The 17,643-nt window shown below is 47.4% G+C and overlaps 2 protein-coding genes, 1 long non-coding RNA gene and 1 other non-coding gene across 6 annotated transcripts in view; 3 read left to right on the forward strand and 1 right to left on the reverse strand.

Annotated features, from left to right (window-relative positions):
* Positions 1–3,465, forward strand: part of LOC117198760 (uncharacterized) — a 25,065-nt gene extending 21,600 nt beyond the window's left edge. For all 3 annotated transcript variants that reach the window (XR_007473711.1, XR_007473710.1, XR_004479992.2), the window contains exons 5-6: positions 1,757–1,850; positions 3,366–3,465. This is a non-coding gene — a long non-coding RNA (uncharacterized LOC117198760). The remainder of the gene's footprint in view (positions 1–1,756; positions 1,851–3,365) is intronic.
* On the reverse strand, positions 365–16,977 carry LURAP1 (leucine rich adaptor protein 1). Its single transcript, XM_004285761.3, has 2 exons — positions 16,312–16,977; positions 365–7,228 (listed from the first exon to the last, which is right to left on the reverse strand). Exons 1-2 carry the CDS (start codon positions 16,507–16,509, stop codon positions 6,707–6,709), a joined length of 720 nt encoding a protein of 239 aa, XP_004285809.1. The 5' UTR covers positions 16,510–16,977; the 3' UTR covers positions 365–6,706.
* LOC117198768 (U6 spliceosomal RNA) lies at positions 385–491 on the forward strand. Its single transcript, XR_004480010.1, has one exon. It is a non-coding gene; the product is annotated as a U6 spliceosomal RNA (small nuclear RNA).
* Positions 9,193–17,643, forward strand: part of POMGNT1 (protein O-linked mannose N-acetylglucosaminyltransferase 1 (beta 1,2-)) — a 20,068-nt gene continuing 11,617 nt past the window's right edge. The window contains exon 1 of the mRNA XM_049702572.1: positions 9,193–11,402. The gene's annotated coding sequence lies outside the window, so the exon portion shown is untranslated. The remainder of the gene's footprint in view (positions 11,403–17,643) is intronic.

Raw genomic sequence — 17,643 nt, forward strand, 5'->3', positions numbered from 1 at the left:
TGAATCACTTTGCTGTACACCTGAAACTAACACAACATTATAAATCAACTACACTCCAATAAAATAAAATAAAAAGACATCAAGTGTTTTCAAGTGGACAACACTATAGTATCTAAGGATGTCCATTTGGATGATAAAGATATAAAATAAAATACAAAGAAGTGAATACTGTAATCAGGAAATGGTTGCTTATCAGCAGAGGAAGGGGATTATAATTGGGATGGGGCACATGGACAGGACTTCTGGGTGGGTTCTAGTTCTTAACATGGCAGTGGTTATAGGAGTGTTTGCCTTAGAATAATTCATTAAGCCTTACATTTGTTTTGTGTGTTTTCTACACTTGTGCTTTATTTTACAATGAATACTTTTTAAAAGAATAGCAAGGTGCTCACTTCGGCAGCACATATACTAAAATTGGAACGATACAGAGAAGATTAGCATGGCCCCTGCACAAGGATGACACACAAATTGGTGAAGCGTTCCATATTTTTTGATGATCCATGTACAAAAAAAAAAAAAGAATAGTAAGGCAGTATTATGAACAAATTCATGCCAATAAATTCAACAACTTAATTGAAACAAATTCTTTGAAAAACACAACTTACCAAAACTAACTCAAAATGAAATTAAAAGTTGGAATAGCTCTATATGTATCACAGAAATTGAATTTGTTATCAAAAACCTCCCCCACAAGGAAAACTCCAAGCCCGTATTATTTCACCGATGAATTCTATCAAATACTGAACAATGCTACCAATCTTACACAGATGCTTTCAGAAGACAAAGAAGGAGGAAACAATTCTAACTTCTTTTAAGAGGCCAGCATAATCCTGATACTAAATTAAAAAAAAAATTTATCAGAAAATTGAATAGTTATATTTTATTATATTGAGGAATTACTAATTTTAGGTGCCATAATGGTAATAAAATTCCTTATCTTTTAGAGGTACAAACTAAAACATTACAAATGAACTGGAATCATATCTAGTTTTGCTTCAAAATAATCTTGGTTAGGGGGAGAGTAGCTGAGGGAATAAATAAACCAAGATTGGCCAGAGTTGATAATTACTGAAGCTGGGTGATGGATGCATGGAAATTCATTATACTATGTTCTCTACTATTGTTTACACTCAAGATTTTTTATAATATAAAACAAAAATAACTACAAATGATTAAAAGACATTAAATAAATAAAAGCTATAAGTTCACAACAATAATTTATTTATTTATTTTCTGTACGCGGGCCTCTCACTGTTGTGGCCTCTCCCGTTACGGAGCACAGGCTCCGGACGCGCAGGCTCAGCGGCCATGGCTCACGGGCCCAGCCGCTCCGCGGCATGTGGGATCTTCCTGGACTGGGGCACGAACCCGTGTCCCCTGCATCGGCAGGCGGACTCTCAACCACTGCGCCACCAGGGAAGCCCCACAACAATAATTTAAAGAGAAAGTGAAACAAAACAAAATCATTAAACACCAAGTTGCTAGGACATCAACTTACTACTTTGAAAGGGATAAATAAGGGAAGAGATTTAAGCATTTATCTTGCCATTCTGGTCTGAACTTTATTTCAGGGTAACCAGATGGTCCTGGAGGATGTGGAAATGTTTTTCTGTACAAAATTAGAATAAAAGAAAAAATAATAACATTAGGAAATCATCATTTTGTAATTGCTAGTGAAATAACCAATTAATAAAATGGTCATTAATGGACGGTAAAACAATTTGGTGAAAAGCTGACAGGGAACTTTATGATGCAGGATCAGGCTATCACCACCTGAAAATGGAAGAAGCCTGGGACCTGAAATGGGCAGTGAAGGAGAGCCGTACAACCAAGAATACCTGTGCTCCTGTGTAAGTGAAAAATAAATCTTTATTGTGTTAAATTACTGTAATATGGGGCAATTCATTATAAAGGCTGGCTTACTATTTATATATATTAAAACACATAAGTACATAATTATTTATATTTTCAAAGATACATATATATCCAAACACATACTGAACACATTAACGTGTATGCCTGGGTCAGGGAGAGGAATGACAATAGGGATCAGGGATTAAAAAAAGATCAAACAAAAAGAGACTTAGTATCAACAGATGATGAGAGTTCACCCCTCTCTGAGGAGAATGGTTTAACTATTAAGGAATAAAAAGATAATAATTTAAAAGAGAGACAACTAATCTACCCTTTCTAGAGAGAGCCCAGGCTAGTTAGCTGGTAATTATCTTCTGCCTTGAGGGGGAGCACAGAATGGTCGTGGAGAGGAGGCAGTGTTGAAGATAGAGCCTGTTAGAACCCTCCACCATGTTCACCAGGGACGTCTCAGTCCTGAAAAGTTCCCTAAACTGAGAATTTCTCCCAAGTCTGACCTTCACTCTCAGCTCTCCTTGGCAGTGAAGATGCAGGAGGCATTTGCCATTCTCCAGACATGGGGCCTGGGCCTGGCTAGCTCCCCTTGGCACCACCTCTCACTCCAGGCCAAAGGAGGCTAGACAAAGCATAGAGGCTCCTTCTGGGTGTGGATGCATCCTCCTGCCCACCCTCCATCTCTGTTTGTGGAAGGCTGAATAGTGGTCCTTCCTCCAAAGATGTTCAAGTCCTAATCCCCAGAATCTGAGAATATTTTACCTTATATGGCAAAAAGGACTTGGAAGATATGGTTAAATTAGGGATCTTGAGATGGGGAGATGATCCTGGATTATCCCAGTGGGCCCAATGTAAGCACAAGGATATCTGATCACAAAGTAATCCTCCTAAGAGGAGACAGAATTAGAGAAAGATGTAAGAATGGAAGCAGAGGTCAGAGAGGAGAAATACTATACTGCTAGCTTTGAAGATGGAGGAAGGGGCCATGAGCCAAGGAATGCAAACGGCCTCCAGAAGCTAGAAAAGGCAAATAAATGGATTGCCCCCTAGAGTCTCCAGAAGAGACTCCAGAAGAGGCCTGCCAACACCTTAACTTTTAACTTAACCCAATGAAATTGATTTCGGACTTGTGACCTCCAGAACTGTAAGATAACACATTTGTGTTGTTTTAAGCCGTTAAGTTTGTCACAGCAGCAATAGGAAACATGTACACTGGCCCTGCTGCTGGGCAGCATAACCTGTTCTCCTAGAAGCGTAAGGTCTGTGAGAGAGGGGAGTGGGGAATCAGAAAAGACTTCCTGGAAGCCCCTGCAGTCAGACTGACGTAGGTTCCTACCATAGCTCACTTATGATCTGTTAATAATGCATTGTTTACAGTGTTGCTAAGAATTAAATGGAATAATACTTTAAATTACCTATTACTACCTAATTAACCACTTTTTAAATTATAAGTCACATCTCTTCGTGGGTTTACATTCATTCCTCCATTCATTCAACAGGTATCACTGAACATCCAGTATGTGCCTGGCACCATGCACAGAGTGAGCCTGCATCCGCAAGATGCAAGCATTTCTCACCTAAGCTGCCGCTGAGCTTCCAGTCAGTCCAGTGCGCAAGTTCACCACCCCATCCTAAATGCAGGCTCTTACACTTGCCCATTCACGTGGTCTCATCTCCTCGGTGGACTCATCCCAGCCAGCACCACCCCTTATACTCCCAGGCACTGTTTCTGCAGCTGCCAGGAGCTCTGTCATCTCTGCCTTTACCCCGAGCCCTGACAAGTCCCCAGCCCACTTGGAGGATAGTATGCTCCCTCTGATCGTATCTTCAAGCCTCCATTTTCATCCCATTCTCTTTTGTCTCTCTGCATCTTTCTCCCTTTTCACCCTTTTCTTTTTTGAGCTCCTAAACAGGTCCTCCTCATAACCCGGAAAGGTCTAAACTAACAGGAGAGCTAAGCCTTAAACAGTCAGTCCAGAGGCAGGTAGGAGGGACCAAGAATGTGTGCTTGCCAAGGGTTCCTGGGCCTCTCTAGTAGTGAAATGGAGTCTAAGGTATTGAGACGGGATGTCCAGGCTACCTGGAGTTCCCAGGCAGCCCCACTCACCCACCTCTGCAACCCCTCAATACCCTCAGATGCCAGTCCAACTGAGCTGTAATCCCCTGACTTTGGAGCTCCCCATCTCCACAGGACCCAACTGGATTTCTTTATCTCTCATCTCCCACCCCTATCCCCTGCTTCTCACGTCCAGGTCTGGAATGTTGAATTCTGCCCCCATGATGTCTGGGCCTACTCACCCTACCTTCCCAGAAAAATAGTTGGTCCAAGATTGATCTTCCTTATATCTGTGGTCCATATTAATGCACCCTTTACCCAATCCTGGTCCAAGGGTCTCTTTCCTCAGAGCCTGTGGCTCTTTCTCTAAATACCGAGCTGCCTCTCTAGGGTGGGGTAAGAACCTATTAAAACAGGGAAAAAATTGCTTTCAGATCCTTTGGGCTTGGGTGGTGACAGGGTAGGGTGGGGAAACAGTCTGGCCAAGTGATGGAATTGTGGGTGGACAGGCAGGCAGGCGGGCGATCTAGGTTCTTTAACCTGAGCATTGTCACAGATTTACCATGGGTGACACTGGTAAAGTCTCTGCCTTCTGTAGGCCTGTCTCTCTAACCTGTCTGTGCAATGAGAGGGCTGGTCTTCTTTAAGGCTATATTTGAGCCTGAAGGTTTCACCCAGCTATTCCAGCAATGGTGCATAATGGTCACAAGAGGGCGGACAACCTCTTCAGCTCAGAAGTTTATAGATTAAATGAATAAGCAAGCTTTGAAAAGGAATACAATAGTTCCAAGTGGAAAGGTAGTTACCCATAAGTCACCACAAAATGGCAACAGAGTCAGGGTATTGGGAAAGGGTATTTGAATTCCCAGCCTAAGGGGAGGTCAGGAGCCCCAAGACCTAGAGGGGTAAGGAGAGGGCTGGTGGGCAGCAAAGAAGAGACTTACAGATATTCTTTAGAGACTTCAATCACTTTGAGAGGAGAGGAGGAAATGTATTGCCCCAAAAGGATTGGGGTGGGGGGTTGCAGAACCAGACTTGAGGAGTTTAGGGGAACTGGAGATAATCAACTTGGCTTCCGTCCCTTCCTCAGCATAGAATGAACAGTAGAGAAATTGCAGGAGTTATTCCAGGATTTGAGGAAGACTCCTCCAACTCACGAGGGCACAGCAAATAGGCAAGGCTCACCTGACATCCTTTTTTCTCCTTTTTGCCTTCCAATAATCTAGTTTCAGGGCCCAGGAAAGACAGGGACCAACATAGGGGCAGTTACCTGGGGTTCAAAGGGTTAACCTCCAATAATTCATATTCTGACATCAGCCACAGCCTTTGTCCCCACCCTCTCTCTGGGCCTGTCCCTTCCCTGAGCCCCAGGTTGGCAGGTTCCCTGAGTCCCTCCTTTGGTGTAATTCACTAGGGCCCTGGGATCCAGGCCCAGAGCCAGTGCCCTGCTCCCTCAGCAGGTCCAGGGAGTCTAAAGCTGGCTCTAAGGGAGGAAGGAAAGCAGCTTTTCCCTCCTATTCTCCCCCCTCCCAGGATGTGGGCCCTAGGACCAAAGAGCCTCTGTCTTTCTCTGCCACACCCCCCATTGTAACCTAGACAAGGGGATTCCTTGTGTCCTGGCCTCAGGCTGGCATCCTAGTAACCAAATGGTGGAAGGTCTGGGGCAGGATGGGGGCAGGGGAATCACAAGATCTGAGAAGATACCTCCCCCTTTTGGAGATTCTGGTACACCCCAAGCTTCTCCTCCCTCTGGCTCCCATCAGCGTTGGAGAGAGAAGGCTGAGGGACTCATCTGCATATAAAAGGTCTGAGGCCCAAAGTGGAAACCGAGAAGGTGTGGAGACACAAAGGCTGAACCTCCTGGCGGACAGATTTGGAGCCAGAATACAAGAATGGGGGCAACCCAGGGACAGAGTAAGACAGGGGACTGTGGCAGGGCAGGCCAAGCAGACTTTTGAGAGCTGTAGGTGGAGGCTCCTGCCAGTTTCCTCCCTAAAAGCACAGATATAGGAATGCTGGCAGCAGACAGGCGTGTGGTCAGAGAGGAAGTGAGAATCCCTAGGATAAAATGAGAACTCCCTGTTTAAATACTAAGAACCTCTCTGAGAAGAAGTACAAACATCTGACTGAGAAACCTTCCTGCGAGGAGGGTGGCATGTTCCCATTCACAAGAAGTAATGGTAGGGAGAATAACTGATATGGTCTCACTTAGCAGCAGGGGCTCAGACACCCCTATACTGACCTATCATCACTAAAAGACTGGTACAGAAAGGCTAATCCATCCTGGCAGGAAATGACATCACTCACCAGACAGGAAGGGGTGGCTCTACCAACCCCAAAGGCTTCTGGGAGGGCCAATCCATGGAGGGTTGGCCTTGAATGTCCATGACCCTCCACAATCCTCCATCTTGGCCAAGAGGGGAGCCAAGGCTGCTAGATGTTGGGTGAGGCAATTATACCCCCATCTCTTCATCAGTGATCTCGCAGGGATGCTAAACCATCAAATCCCAGTTGGGAGGAAAGGGGAAGAGATACCATCACACCTGGAGCCACAGGTCAAGCCTCTAGAGTCAATGTATCCATGAAAATAGCTCTAGGGACCCAATAATTGAAGGATAAAGGCAGAGCCTCCCCAGGGATCAGAGAGATGGTGAGGTCAGGTTTCCATGGTAACTGATTTCAATGCAGCCTCTTCCTAATCCCAGATTGAGGGAGAATAAATTTGAGTGAGACCAGGGCCTAGCGATGAAAGAGCCATAGGAGTACAAAAGGGTGGAAGAGTTGTTACAGGAAGGTCACATCATCCTGGCACTGGCCCCAGTACCAGTGGGTCTCAAAGCCCAGCTTGGTACTCTCATCCTCTGGTGGCTCAGGAGGTCCACCTTGGAGCCCCTCCCCTGGGGGCTTCCACACAGCCCTCAAGCTTCCTAGCCTGGTGGCTGTCAGGTCCACCTCAGTCCTGGCCCTCTCCCCGCCGGGTATAGCCTTTGCCCAGTCCATCTCAGGACGGGGAGCCCCGGGGGGGCCCTGTTCATCCAGCTCGCTGGGGGCCACTGTGTCCAGGAAGCTGCCAATGGAGACACTGTCCAGTCGGTCAGTGGAGCTGGTGTCTGGCAGGCTGTCCCAGCTGCCTCGCCTTGAACGGCCTGGGCTCCCGCCTGTCAGGCTATATTGGCTGCTGGTGAGGCTGCTGCAGTGGCTGGTCAATGTCCCCCGCTCCTCCAACAGCCAGCGCACTGCCTCAATGCCCTCGTTCAAGGTCACCAGCTGCTGTAGGATCTTCACATCGATGGCTCGCAGGTAAGCCTAGGGGAGTGGGAGAAGGAATCAGTTCCAGGTTCTGAGCCACGGGTTTCCGCAATGTTTCTAGAGGCCTCTACCTTGTGATCCAAACAACTATGCTTCAGTTTCAAGAAGCATGGAAATAGAATGGTTTGGAGTGTAGGCTTTAGAAGCAGAGAGACTGCTGTTTAAAATCTCAGCCCTACAACTGATTAGCTGTATGACTGTGGGCAACTTTCTTACCTTCTTTGAGCCTGGGTTTCCTTGTTTGTGAAATAGGGTTAGGTGACTCACCTCACAGGGTGGCTGGGAGAATTTTGTGATGTTGTTTTTTAGGCACTGAGCACTGTGCCTGGTACAGAGTAAAATCTCAATAAGTGTTAAGTATTAAAATCCAATCCTACTGAGATTTGAACTTCACAGTTAGGGTATTAACTATTGAACCAGTCCAGATTCACCAGTAAGACTTAGAAGCAGTCATCCGAAGAGTAGCCTGGGGCTTCCCACTGGTGGCGCAGTGGTTGACAGTCCATCTGCCGATGCAGGGGACATGGGTTCGTGCCCCGGTCCGGGAAGATCCCACATGCCGCGGAGCGGCTAGGCCCGTGAGCCATGGCTGCTGAGCCTGCGCATCCAGAGCCTGTCTGTGCTCCGCAACGGGAGAGGCCACACAGCGAGAGGCCCGCGTACCACAAAAAAAAAAAAAAAAAAAAATCCCCTGTTCAAAGAGTAGCCTGATAGGCAGCCAAGTGTTAATTGGGAAGTAGACGGGGCCAAAATGAGGCAGGAGCTGGGGGGGTAAAGAAGGCACTAACCTGGTCCTCCTTCAGGATGTTGGTAGCAGCTGCTGTGGAAGGGAAGGGTTGGCTAGAGCTTCAAAGGGTCAGAATCTCACTGGCTGGGAATTTGGGGCTTCCCTTTACTATACACCAGTCTCCTTGGTCTCCTTGTCTGCACTGGGAGTAAGTTTGACTTACTGGGTAATCTCTAGGGTCCCTTCTAGCTCAGATGCACTGAGTTATCTTCCCCAAGCACAAGTGTGAACTTGTCGCTCCCTTGCTCAAGAACCTTTTCAGGCTTTGCACTGCTCTTAGAGAATAAAATCTAAGCACTTTAGCAGCAGGTCTTCAAAAGCCTGTCATAATACAGCTCTTGCCCATCCCTCTAACTTCACCTCTAGGATATTTCTGTGGGAACCCCAGGTCCTGCCACACACAACTTTTAAAATTTCATTTTATTTAGCTTTACTTTTTTTTTTTGGCCACACTGTGCAGCATGTGGGATCCCAGCTCCCCGACCAGAGACCAAACCTGCAGCCTCTGTAGTGGAAGCATAGAGTGTCAACCACTGGACTGCCAGGGAAGTCCTAGGTTTACCTTTTTTTAAAAAAAATATTTATTTATTTGGTGGCACCAGGTCTTAGTTGCAGCAGGCAGGCTCCTTAGTTGTGGCTCATGGGCTCCTTAGTTGTGGCTTGCTGACTTCTTAGTTGCAGCATGCAGGCTCCTTAGTTGTGGCTCGCTGGCTCCTTAGCTGCAGCATGCAGGCTCCTTAGTTGTGGCATGCAAACTCTTAGTTGCGCCACGCATGTGGGATCTAGCTCCCTGACCAGGGATCGAACCTGGGCCCCCTGCATTGGGAGTGCAGAGTCCTATCCATTGCGCCACCAGGGAATTCCCTACCTTTACTTTTAATAAAAGTTATAGATGCACATAGATTAAAGAAGCAAACAGTTCTCAAAGATTTATTATGAAAAGTAACAGTTCCCCCATCCTAGTCCTAAATCCCACTTTCCAAAGACAGCTACTATCGCTTTTTTAGCTGTTTATTTTGGTACTTACCTTCTAATTCCCAAATAACTACTTATTGATTTTTTTTTTTTTTTCTGGTACACGGGCCTCTCACTGTTGTGGCCTCTCCCATTGCGGAGCACAGGCTCCGGACGCACAGGCTCAGCGGCCATGGCTCACGGGCCCAGCCACTCCGCGGCATGTGGGATCCTCCCGGACTGGGGCACGAACCCGTGTCCCCTGCATCGGCAGGCACACTCCCAACCACTGCGCCACCAGGGAAGCCCTCTCTGAATGTTTTTTTAATAACTTCCTGTTTTTGTTCATGGCTGCAATATTATCTCATCTCTTTAAGGATATAATTAATGATTGTTTAAGTTCTTATCTCCCTGAATTATCTCCATTTTATTCAAGTCGCTTTTTTCTGTTTATAGGTCTATATAGTTAAAGGGCTTCATCAGATGTCTTACAATCTTTAGCTGTTGCTTATACTTCAGAGTGGTCTCTAAAAAGCTGATTGGAAACTCTCTGTGCCTGAGGCTTGCCAGCTCTGAACCTCACTAAGGGTTATTTTGCTAGGATGTTTGATTGGGTAAGGCCTGTAGGTAGTACCTTGCGTGTGTGTGTGTGTGTGTGTGTGTGTTTTTTTTTTCTTGGGTTCATCACATTCACTATATTATACCCATCTAGAGAGTATAATGTAAGCAAAGCTGCCAATGTTCTGGGAGCCAAGTAAGGGAAAGGCTGGGAGGGGTATTACATAGCATTTAGTATATTTTAATTTAATCCCTCTTGCTCTCAAACTTTGCTTGGTGTCTCCCAACCTGGAGACCTTTGGTTCTATTATTTTTTAAATATATATTACTTGATAAATGTTTATTGAATTATTCAGGAAATAACTGCTTTAGTCACACCTACAGTGATAAGCCAGAAATCAGACCAACTTTGTACACTGAGAAAAATATAGGCACTGGAATTAAACAGACCTGGATTCAAGTTCCAGTTTTGCCATTAATGAGTCATATGAAATTGGAATATTTTTTCCCTTTAAACCATTATTTCTTCATTGTAAAAAGAGGATACTATCTAATTTAAAGGTTTATTTTCAGAAATAGAAGGAGCATTAACAGGCAGAGCATACTGCCTGACAAGTATTCACTAATCAATAAATGGTAGCTATTTGGCTTTACATATTACTATGGTTAACTTATCTACGATGGCATAAGCACAGAAAATTTTGTACCTGAAATTATTTGTGTTTTTGGAAGAACATCACAACATTTGGAAGAATATTTGTTGACTTCAATTAAACAAATGATTATTGGGTACCTGGATTTTCTAATAATTACAAAGATAATGGAGAAACTCTCCCTGCTTAACAGAAGCTTACAGTTTCAGTAAGGAGATGTGGACATAAATAACTGAAGTACCACAGACTGCACAGACTATTAATGACACAGGATAAAAGAGATCATCTTCAATTATTTCGTGCTGGGGACAAATTTGTTAACAGTGAAACCATGTAGTCCATGACCAAACTAAATGTATTAAACAAAATTTTTCTTACTAAAAATGCTTCTCCTGCTTTGTTTTCTCCCCTCTTCCTTTCCTCTTTCCTCCTTCCTTCCCTCCTTCCCTCCATCCCTCTCTTCCTTCCTGCCTTCCAGTCTTCTTCCCTTCCCCTTCCTCCCTTCCTTCTGTTCTATTCTTTCCAAAACTTACATTTCCAGTTTTCTGCGATGATAAAGGAGTTCTGGGCACTTGGTTGCCCAGTTGGGGAGGGATTCTTAGAGTATGATTCTTTTTTTTTTTTTTTTTTAGTATTTTATTTATTTAGTTTTTGGCTGCGTCAGGTGTTAGATGTGACACACCAGGATCTTTGCGGCGCGGGCTCTTCGTTGCAGTGTGTGGGTTTCTCTCTAGCTGTGGCATGCAGGCTCCATAGCACATAGGCTCTCTAGTTGTGGTGCACGGGCTTAGTTGCCCCGCGGCATGTGGGATCTTAGTTCCCCGATCAGGGATTGAACCGGCATCCTCTGCATTGCAAGATGGATTCTTTTTTTTTTTTTTTTAAGATGTTGGGGGTAGGAGTTTATTAATTAATTAATTTATTTTTGCTGTGTTGGGTCTTCGTTTCTGTGCAAGGGCTTTCTCTAGTTTTGGCAAGCGGGGGCCACTCTTCATCGCGGTGCGCAGGCCTCTCACTATCGCAGCCTCTCTTGTTGCAGAGCACAGGCTCCAGACGCGCAGGCTCAGTAGTTGTGGCTCACGGGCCTCGTTGCTCCGCGGCATGTGGGATCCTCCCAGACCAGGGCTCGAACCCGTGTCCCCTGCATTAGCAGGCAGATTCTGAACCACTGCGCCACCAGGGAAGCCCCGAGATGGATTCTTAACCACTGGAACACCAGGTAAGTCCCAAGTATGATGCTTTTTTTAAAAAAAATAAATTTTATTTATTTATATTTGGCTGCGTTGGGTCTTCGTTGCTGCACGCAGGCTTTCTCTAGTTGCGGCTAGTCAGGGCTACTCTTCGTTGCAGTGTGCAGGCTTCTCATTGCGGTGGCTCCTCTTGTTGCAGAGCATGGTCTCTAGGCATGTAGGCTTCAGCAGTTGTGGCTCACGGGCTCTAGAGTGCAGGTTCTGTAGCTGTGGCGCACAGCCTTAGCTGCTCTGCGGCATGTCGGATCTTCCCAGATCAGATATCAAACCCGTGTCCCCTGCATTGGCAGGTGGATTCTTAACCACTCTGCCACCAGGGAAATCCCTTTTTTTTTTTTTAATATTTTCTCTTTTTTTAAGATTTTTTATTTGTTTATTTAATTTATTTTTGGCTGCATCGGGTCTTCAGTTGCAGCATGCGGGCTCTTCGTTGCAGCGTGCAAGCTTCTCTCTAGTTGTGGCACATGGGTTTTCTCTCTCTAGTTGTGGTGCATGGGCTCTGTAGTTTGCAGCATGTGGGCTCTCTCGTTGAGGTGCGCGAGCTCAGTAGTCGTGGTGCGCGGGCTTAGTTGCCCCGCGGCATGTGGGATCTTAGTTCCCTGAGCAGGGATTGAACCGACGTCCCCTGCATTGTAAGGCGGGATTCTTTACCACTGGGCCACCAGGGAAGTCCCCTGAGTATGATTCTTTTTTTTTTCCCCAATTTTATATCACTAATATAAATGAAAACCAGTATTTTTTTTTAATTTATTTATTTTTGGCTGCGTTAGGTCTTCGTTGCTGCACGTGGGCTTTCTCGGGTTGCGGTGAGTGGGGGCTACTCTTCATTGTGGTGTGTGGGCTTCTCATTGTGGTGGCTTCTCTTGTTGCGGAGCACAGGTTCTAGGCGCACGGGCTCAGTAGCTGTGGCTCATGGGCCCTAGAGCACAGGCTCAGTAGTTGTGGCACACAGGCTTAGTTGCTCTGCAGCACGTGGGACCTTCCTGGACCAGGGCTCGAACCCATGTCCCCTGCATTGGCAGGCGGATTCCCAACCACTGCACCACCAGGGAAGCCCCCGAGTATGATTCTTAAACAGACATTCATCAACCCTTTTGTGTTCAGCTCTATTTGCACCCTCAGCTCTAGAAATATCTGAGACCAACTCCTGAGACCTTTGAGGTGCAAAATGGGTTGCTTTTCAACTTTCCTCATTGCTGGCTTGGAATTCAGCTTTTTTCAAGTCTACTAAGTTAGTTACTACTCTTCCTTCTGCTTTCAGCTTCCAAAATTTTGTTCCTGTCATATTCTCTCCTGTTCTTGTCATAATGGCTTCACAGCTTTAAAAATAATCTTTCTACTGGCTTTTAGTGGAGTTTCAGGGGGGAATGGAGGTAAATGCATGTGTTTAATGTGCCATCTTGAACTGGAATTCCCACTGACTTTATTCAAGGCACAACTCAAATGCCACCTCCTCTAGGAAGTCTTCCCTACACTTCCTCAAGGTGGAATTAAGCCATTCAGTCATGGAACAATATTTATTGAGTGTTTCTTATAGGCATGGCATTGTGTAGATAAAGCAAGAAAAGACCATTTCTTGCCCTCAGAGAGTTCACAGTCTAGTGGGTTAAGATAAGACAATGACACAAGCACTTAAAATTCAGTGCAGAAAATGCCAGGGGATGCAAATGCTGCACAGAGAGCTGTGGGTACCTAGAGGACCATAACCAGAGTAGTAAGGAAATGCTTCCTAGAATAAAGGACATGAGCTGAGACTTGAAGGTCAAGTGGGACTTAGCCAGACAAAGCCATGGAGAGTCATTCCAACCAGAAGAAACAGCTTGTCTTCTCCAGTTCAGTTGTGCCTTTCCAGAGCACAAATCTGACCATGTCACTCTATAATGAAAACTCTTCCAGGAAGTCCTCCCTGAGTTCCAACAGCACCTGTGCCAGAGTGGCTAGTCTGTCTCTCTCTTTCTTAACCCAGACTATGAGCTCCCTGGAGCAGCAGGTCCTGCCCAGTTCGTTTATGGTGCTTAGCCTAGGATTGGGTAGGTCAGATTCAGTTCTATGATTCTCTTGTCTATACTATCCTTGGTCCCTCTGCTGGTCCCAGGGTTCAGGGGGCTGGGTTTTATCATGTTGGCGGCAAATGAATCTGAGGACCAGATTCTATAGTCCTGTGACAGTGGGATTCCCTGACTGTGAAAGCATCACTGCCCAGAATAGAAGAAAGCAAGGCTTTCTTGCCAGAAAAAGAAACAGTCATTTCACACCATCTCTTTGGAAACAGAAAGGGGATAAACAGCTCAGGAGCGATGCAGCCTCAGAGGCCACTCCAACCCAATTCTCTTCCCAGGGGGATTCAGGTTCCCCATTCTTCCCCTTAACATGTACACACCAAACCCCTGACCAGCCCTAAGATCACAAGTATGGCTCACTCATGGCTCAATCTAAATGAAGCCCTGGGATAAAAGCCTACAGATCTCAGTCCTAGCTCCCTGGTTTTAGAATGAGATTCCCAGACTATTGTTACCCCTCTCTCCCCTCGCCCTCTCCCCCAGGAGGTAGAAAAACTGAGGCCAAGAGAGTCAGGGCTCTGCTCAAGATCACAAAATTATTCAGGAGCAGGGCCAGGACTTGAACCCATGCCTTTTCTCTCCTTGCCTAAAGCTTTTTCTCAAACTGCTCTGTGGGGGTGGGTTGTCATAGCAACAGTTCTCTGGGTGGGTGGATTAAGTAGGGGAAGTTGCCATTGTTTCCCCTTCCCACAAATCCCGGGGTCTGTCTGGTTCAGTCAACTTTTGGGGAGGGAGTAGTAGGGGAGGGAGAGGCCTAGAGGCAGTGATGACCTTGGCCTCAAGGGCAGGACTGCCCTCTCCCTGCAGGAAAGCTGAGTGAGGGACAGTTGAAGGACAGTACTTAGAGGGCTTGGACTAGTTCTGCCACAAACGGCTCCAGGGGAAACCCCCTGCCCCACCCTTGTCCCCCTGGGTGCCACCCAGTGTGTAGGGCAGAGTGCATAAAGAAACCTAAGATACCTCTGCTGAGGAGGGAGAAAGGAATGGATTAGGAATCCGTGGGGCACATAGGGAGCCTCTCCCTGTGCTGGACCCCAGAAGGCTCCCTCCCTTGAGTTCTTCATGGGCAGCCTCGGGCCCCAAGCCAGGCTAGGTCAGGAATGCAGAGAGACCCAATCAAAATTAAAATGTACCCCTTAAAGTTTATGAACAGGTAATCTGCACCAAAGAGAGAAAAGAGAGCCAGAGCGACTAGGCACGGCTCCCCCCAGTATGAGCTCAGGCAAGCCCCTTAACACCTGCAAGCATGTTTGCTCTGTGAAATGGGAAAATAATGACTGCTTTTCTCACTCCAGTGACATGAAAGGCATTTAATGCATCTGGCACAAAGCAGGTCTCAACGGTGAAGATGTAAAGTGTAGGCAAATCACCTGGGTTCAAAGCCTGGCTCTGCTTTTTACTTTCTGTATGACTTGGGCAGTTACTTAACCTCTCTGTGCCTCAGTTTCTTCATCTATAAAATATCACATACCTAATAAGTCTCTGTGAGGACTAAGAGAATATCTTGTAAAATGTTCAGCATGATACCTGGCACATGCACTTGGTGAAAGTTAGTTTCCAAAGCAAGACATTCTAAGTTAGCTCTTTCTGGGCCCTGAGCTAAAGTTTGTACAGTGAGGCAAAGCCAGACCCCTCCCTTAGGTGGGTACAGTTACAGCCCTACTCTGGAGAATTTGGCAATAGCTTCCGATCTTCAAGGCCAAGTGCACATATGGCATTCAAATCCTTCCCCCAGGGAGCCTTTCCTGATTGCTTTGCCCACAAATCTCTCCTCCCAGCCTCTCAGGCTGTCAGGTAGCGCCCATGACCTCCCTCCCAAAGGCACCCCCTCCACACACACACACACACACACACACACACACACACCCCTCAGCCTGGCACAGAGCTGGGCACAGTGGGGCTCCAGGAAGACCTGTTAGCTGACACACTCACTGTGGGCTCCTGGTTCTGTGCCAGAAAGTGGCTGGCAATTCCTCAGTTCCCTAGAATTGGCCGCAAAGTGGTGGCAGGTGTAAATCACCCCCTTCAACAGAACCAGGGCCCTAGGGAGCCTGGGAGGCCCCAACTGCCCTTTTGGCTCTGAATCTAGACCAGCAGCAACAGGGAAGGGGTTGGGTGCCTGTTTTCTCCTCCTCTCCCCAAGGAAGTGCAGATGAGATGCAAATATCCAGTGTACTTGGGGGTTGGTAGGAAGGAGACTGAGTCTGCAGTGATGGGACCAACACGGCAGGTGCTGCTATTCTGTGTCTGCTAAGGTTCTAAGAACTTTCAAATATTTTAAGTGGGTGTGGGGGAACGTTGGGGAAAGAGGATGTTTTTAGTGGCCCTAGCCCAGGCAGTTTTCACCCAAATCTCTTCTGTGCTGAGTGTTGTGGTGGATACTGGAGCCTCTGAGGAACAAACCCTGGGCCCAGTTTGCAAGAGGAGAAAAAACTGGTTTCCCTATAATGGTGGCTGGGGGCAGAGGTGGCCCCAAAGTGAGGCGAGAGGGGGAAGATTTGTGCTGTGCTAGGTTCTCAGTGCTTCCCAATCCTCACCTCTCCCCTCCCAATTATTTGGCAAAAAAAAAAAAAACAACTGAAAAAACCCTGAGCCTCCCACCCCAAGTGCTCAGGGCCCATCAATACTCCACTCACCCTTCCTGGGGAACGCAATTAATGGACCCCAGGGCTTAAAGATTGATCTGATAGGAATCCTGAGGACTTAGGTGGGGAATATTAACTCCCTCCTCTCCAGCCCAACTCTGGGGACGCGAGTCCATCCCTTCCGGCCCCATGCTGGAGACTCCGTGCCCCTGGCCCGTGTAGCCCACACTCACCAGCTCCATCCTCAGCGCCATGATCTTGTCCCCCAGGCTGTGGCCAGTGCTAGGCGCCCCCGGGAGCAGCAGGGCGCCAGAGGTTCCCGGCTCCCACTCGCCTCGCAGCCCGCGGAGCAGCCCTTCAGGGGTCTTCCTGCCCACCTTGCCCTCCACGTCTCGCAGGTCAGGCGTCTGGGACTCCGCAGTCCCCTCCATGCGGGCCTAAGCCTGAACAGGGTTGGGCGACCGGACGCCGGGATCCCGCTCCCAGGGGTCCTCCTTTCACAGCAGCTAGTGCAGAGCGGAACCGGTGGGTCCCCGCCCGCGCTCTGTGGGGGCGGGAGGAGGGCGCCGTAACACTCAGAAAAGCCGCGCAGAGGGTGTGTATGTGTGTGTGTGTGTGTGTGTGTGTGTGTGTGTGTGTGTGTACATTCGAGTGCTGCGCACACACCTCTGGCTCCGGAATGGGTGAGGCTGGGCGATGCTGGATGTGCACCTGAAAGAGCTCAGCGCCTTCTCCTGACTCTGGCTCCGGAATGGGTGAGGCTGGGCGATGCTGGATATGCACCTGAAAGAGCTCAGCGCCTTCTCCTGATTCTGGCACTTAGTCCAGCCAGGCACTCAGCAGGTGCCCAATGAATGTTTGCTGAGTGACGTTAAGCATCCTCAGTTAGGGAAGTGGGATTTTAAGGAACATTGGTAACAGAACTACAGAGGGTTTTGTAAGGCTTCCTGGAGTAGAGGAGCTGGATCTAAAACAGTGCTTGGAATTTAGCTAGCCACTGATACACACACACATCCAGTGTAGCCACGAAATTTAGACTAAAGGAGCAACCAGTATTGAAGCCGAAGAGGGCTACATCATGCTTGATCTTGTAAATTGATGCTTCTTAAACTTGACTGCGCATACATGAATTATCTGGGAATCGTTAAAATGCAGATTACAATTCTGTAACTCTGGGGTGGGGCCTGAGATTCTGCATTTCTAACAAGCTCCCTGCTGATGGCCATGCTGCTGGTCCAGGGACCACACTTTGAATAACAAGGTTATAAAAGATGGTTCTAAGTTGCTGGGATTTTATTCTATGGGCAATGATGATCCTCAAAAAGCATTTTATGCTTTGGCTTGATTTTGTTTTTCTTTTTTTTTGCGGTACGCGGGCCTCTCACTGTTGTGGCCTCTCCCGTTGCGGAGCACAGGCTCCGGATGCGCAGGCTCAGCGGCCATCGCTCACAGGCCCAGCCTCTCCGCGGCATGTGGAACCTTCCCGGACCAGGGCACGAACCCGTGCCCCCTGCATCGGCAGGCGGACTCTCAACCACTGCGCCACCAGGGAAGCCCCTTGATTT

The sequence above is a fragment of the Orcinus orca genome, chromosome 1 (genome assembly GCF_937001465.1).
Source record: "Orcinus orca chromosome 1, mOrcOrc1.1, whole genome shotgun sequence".
In the NCBI taxonomy this organism is placed as follows: domain Eukaryota; kingdom Metazoa; phylum Chordata; class Mammalia; order Artiodactyla; family Delphinidae; genus Orcinus; species Orcinus orca.

What these genes read in the sequence shown, in the direction of transcription:
- LURAP1 (XM_004285761.3), bottom strand. Translation starts at nt 16,509, where the DNA reads ATGGAGGGGACTGCGGAGTCCCAGACGCCTGACCTGCGAGACGTGGAG. An exon ending in TGGCGCTGAGGATGGAGCTG is followed by an intron (nt 7,229 to 16,311) that starts GTGAGTGTGGGC and finishes CCACTCCCCTAG; the next exon opens with GCTTACCTGCGAGCCATCGA.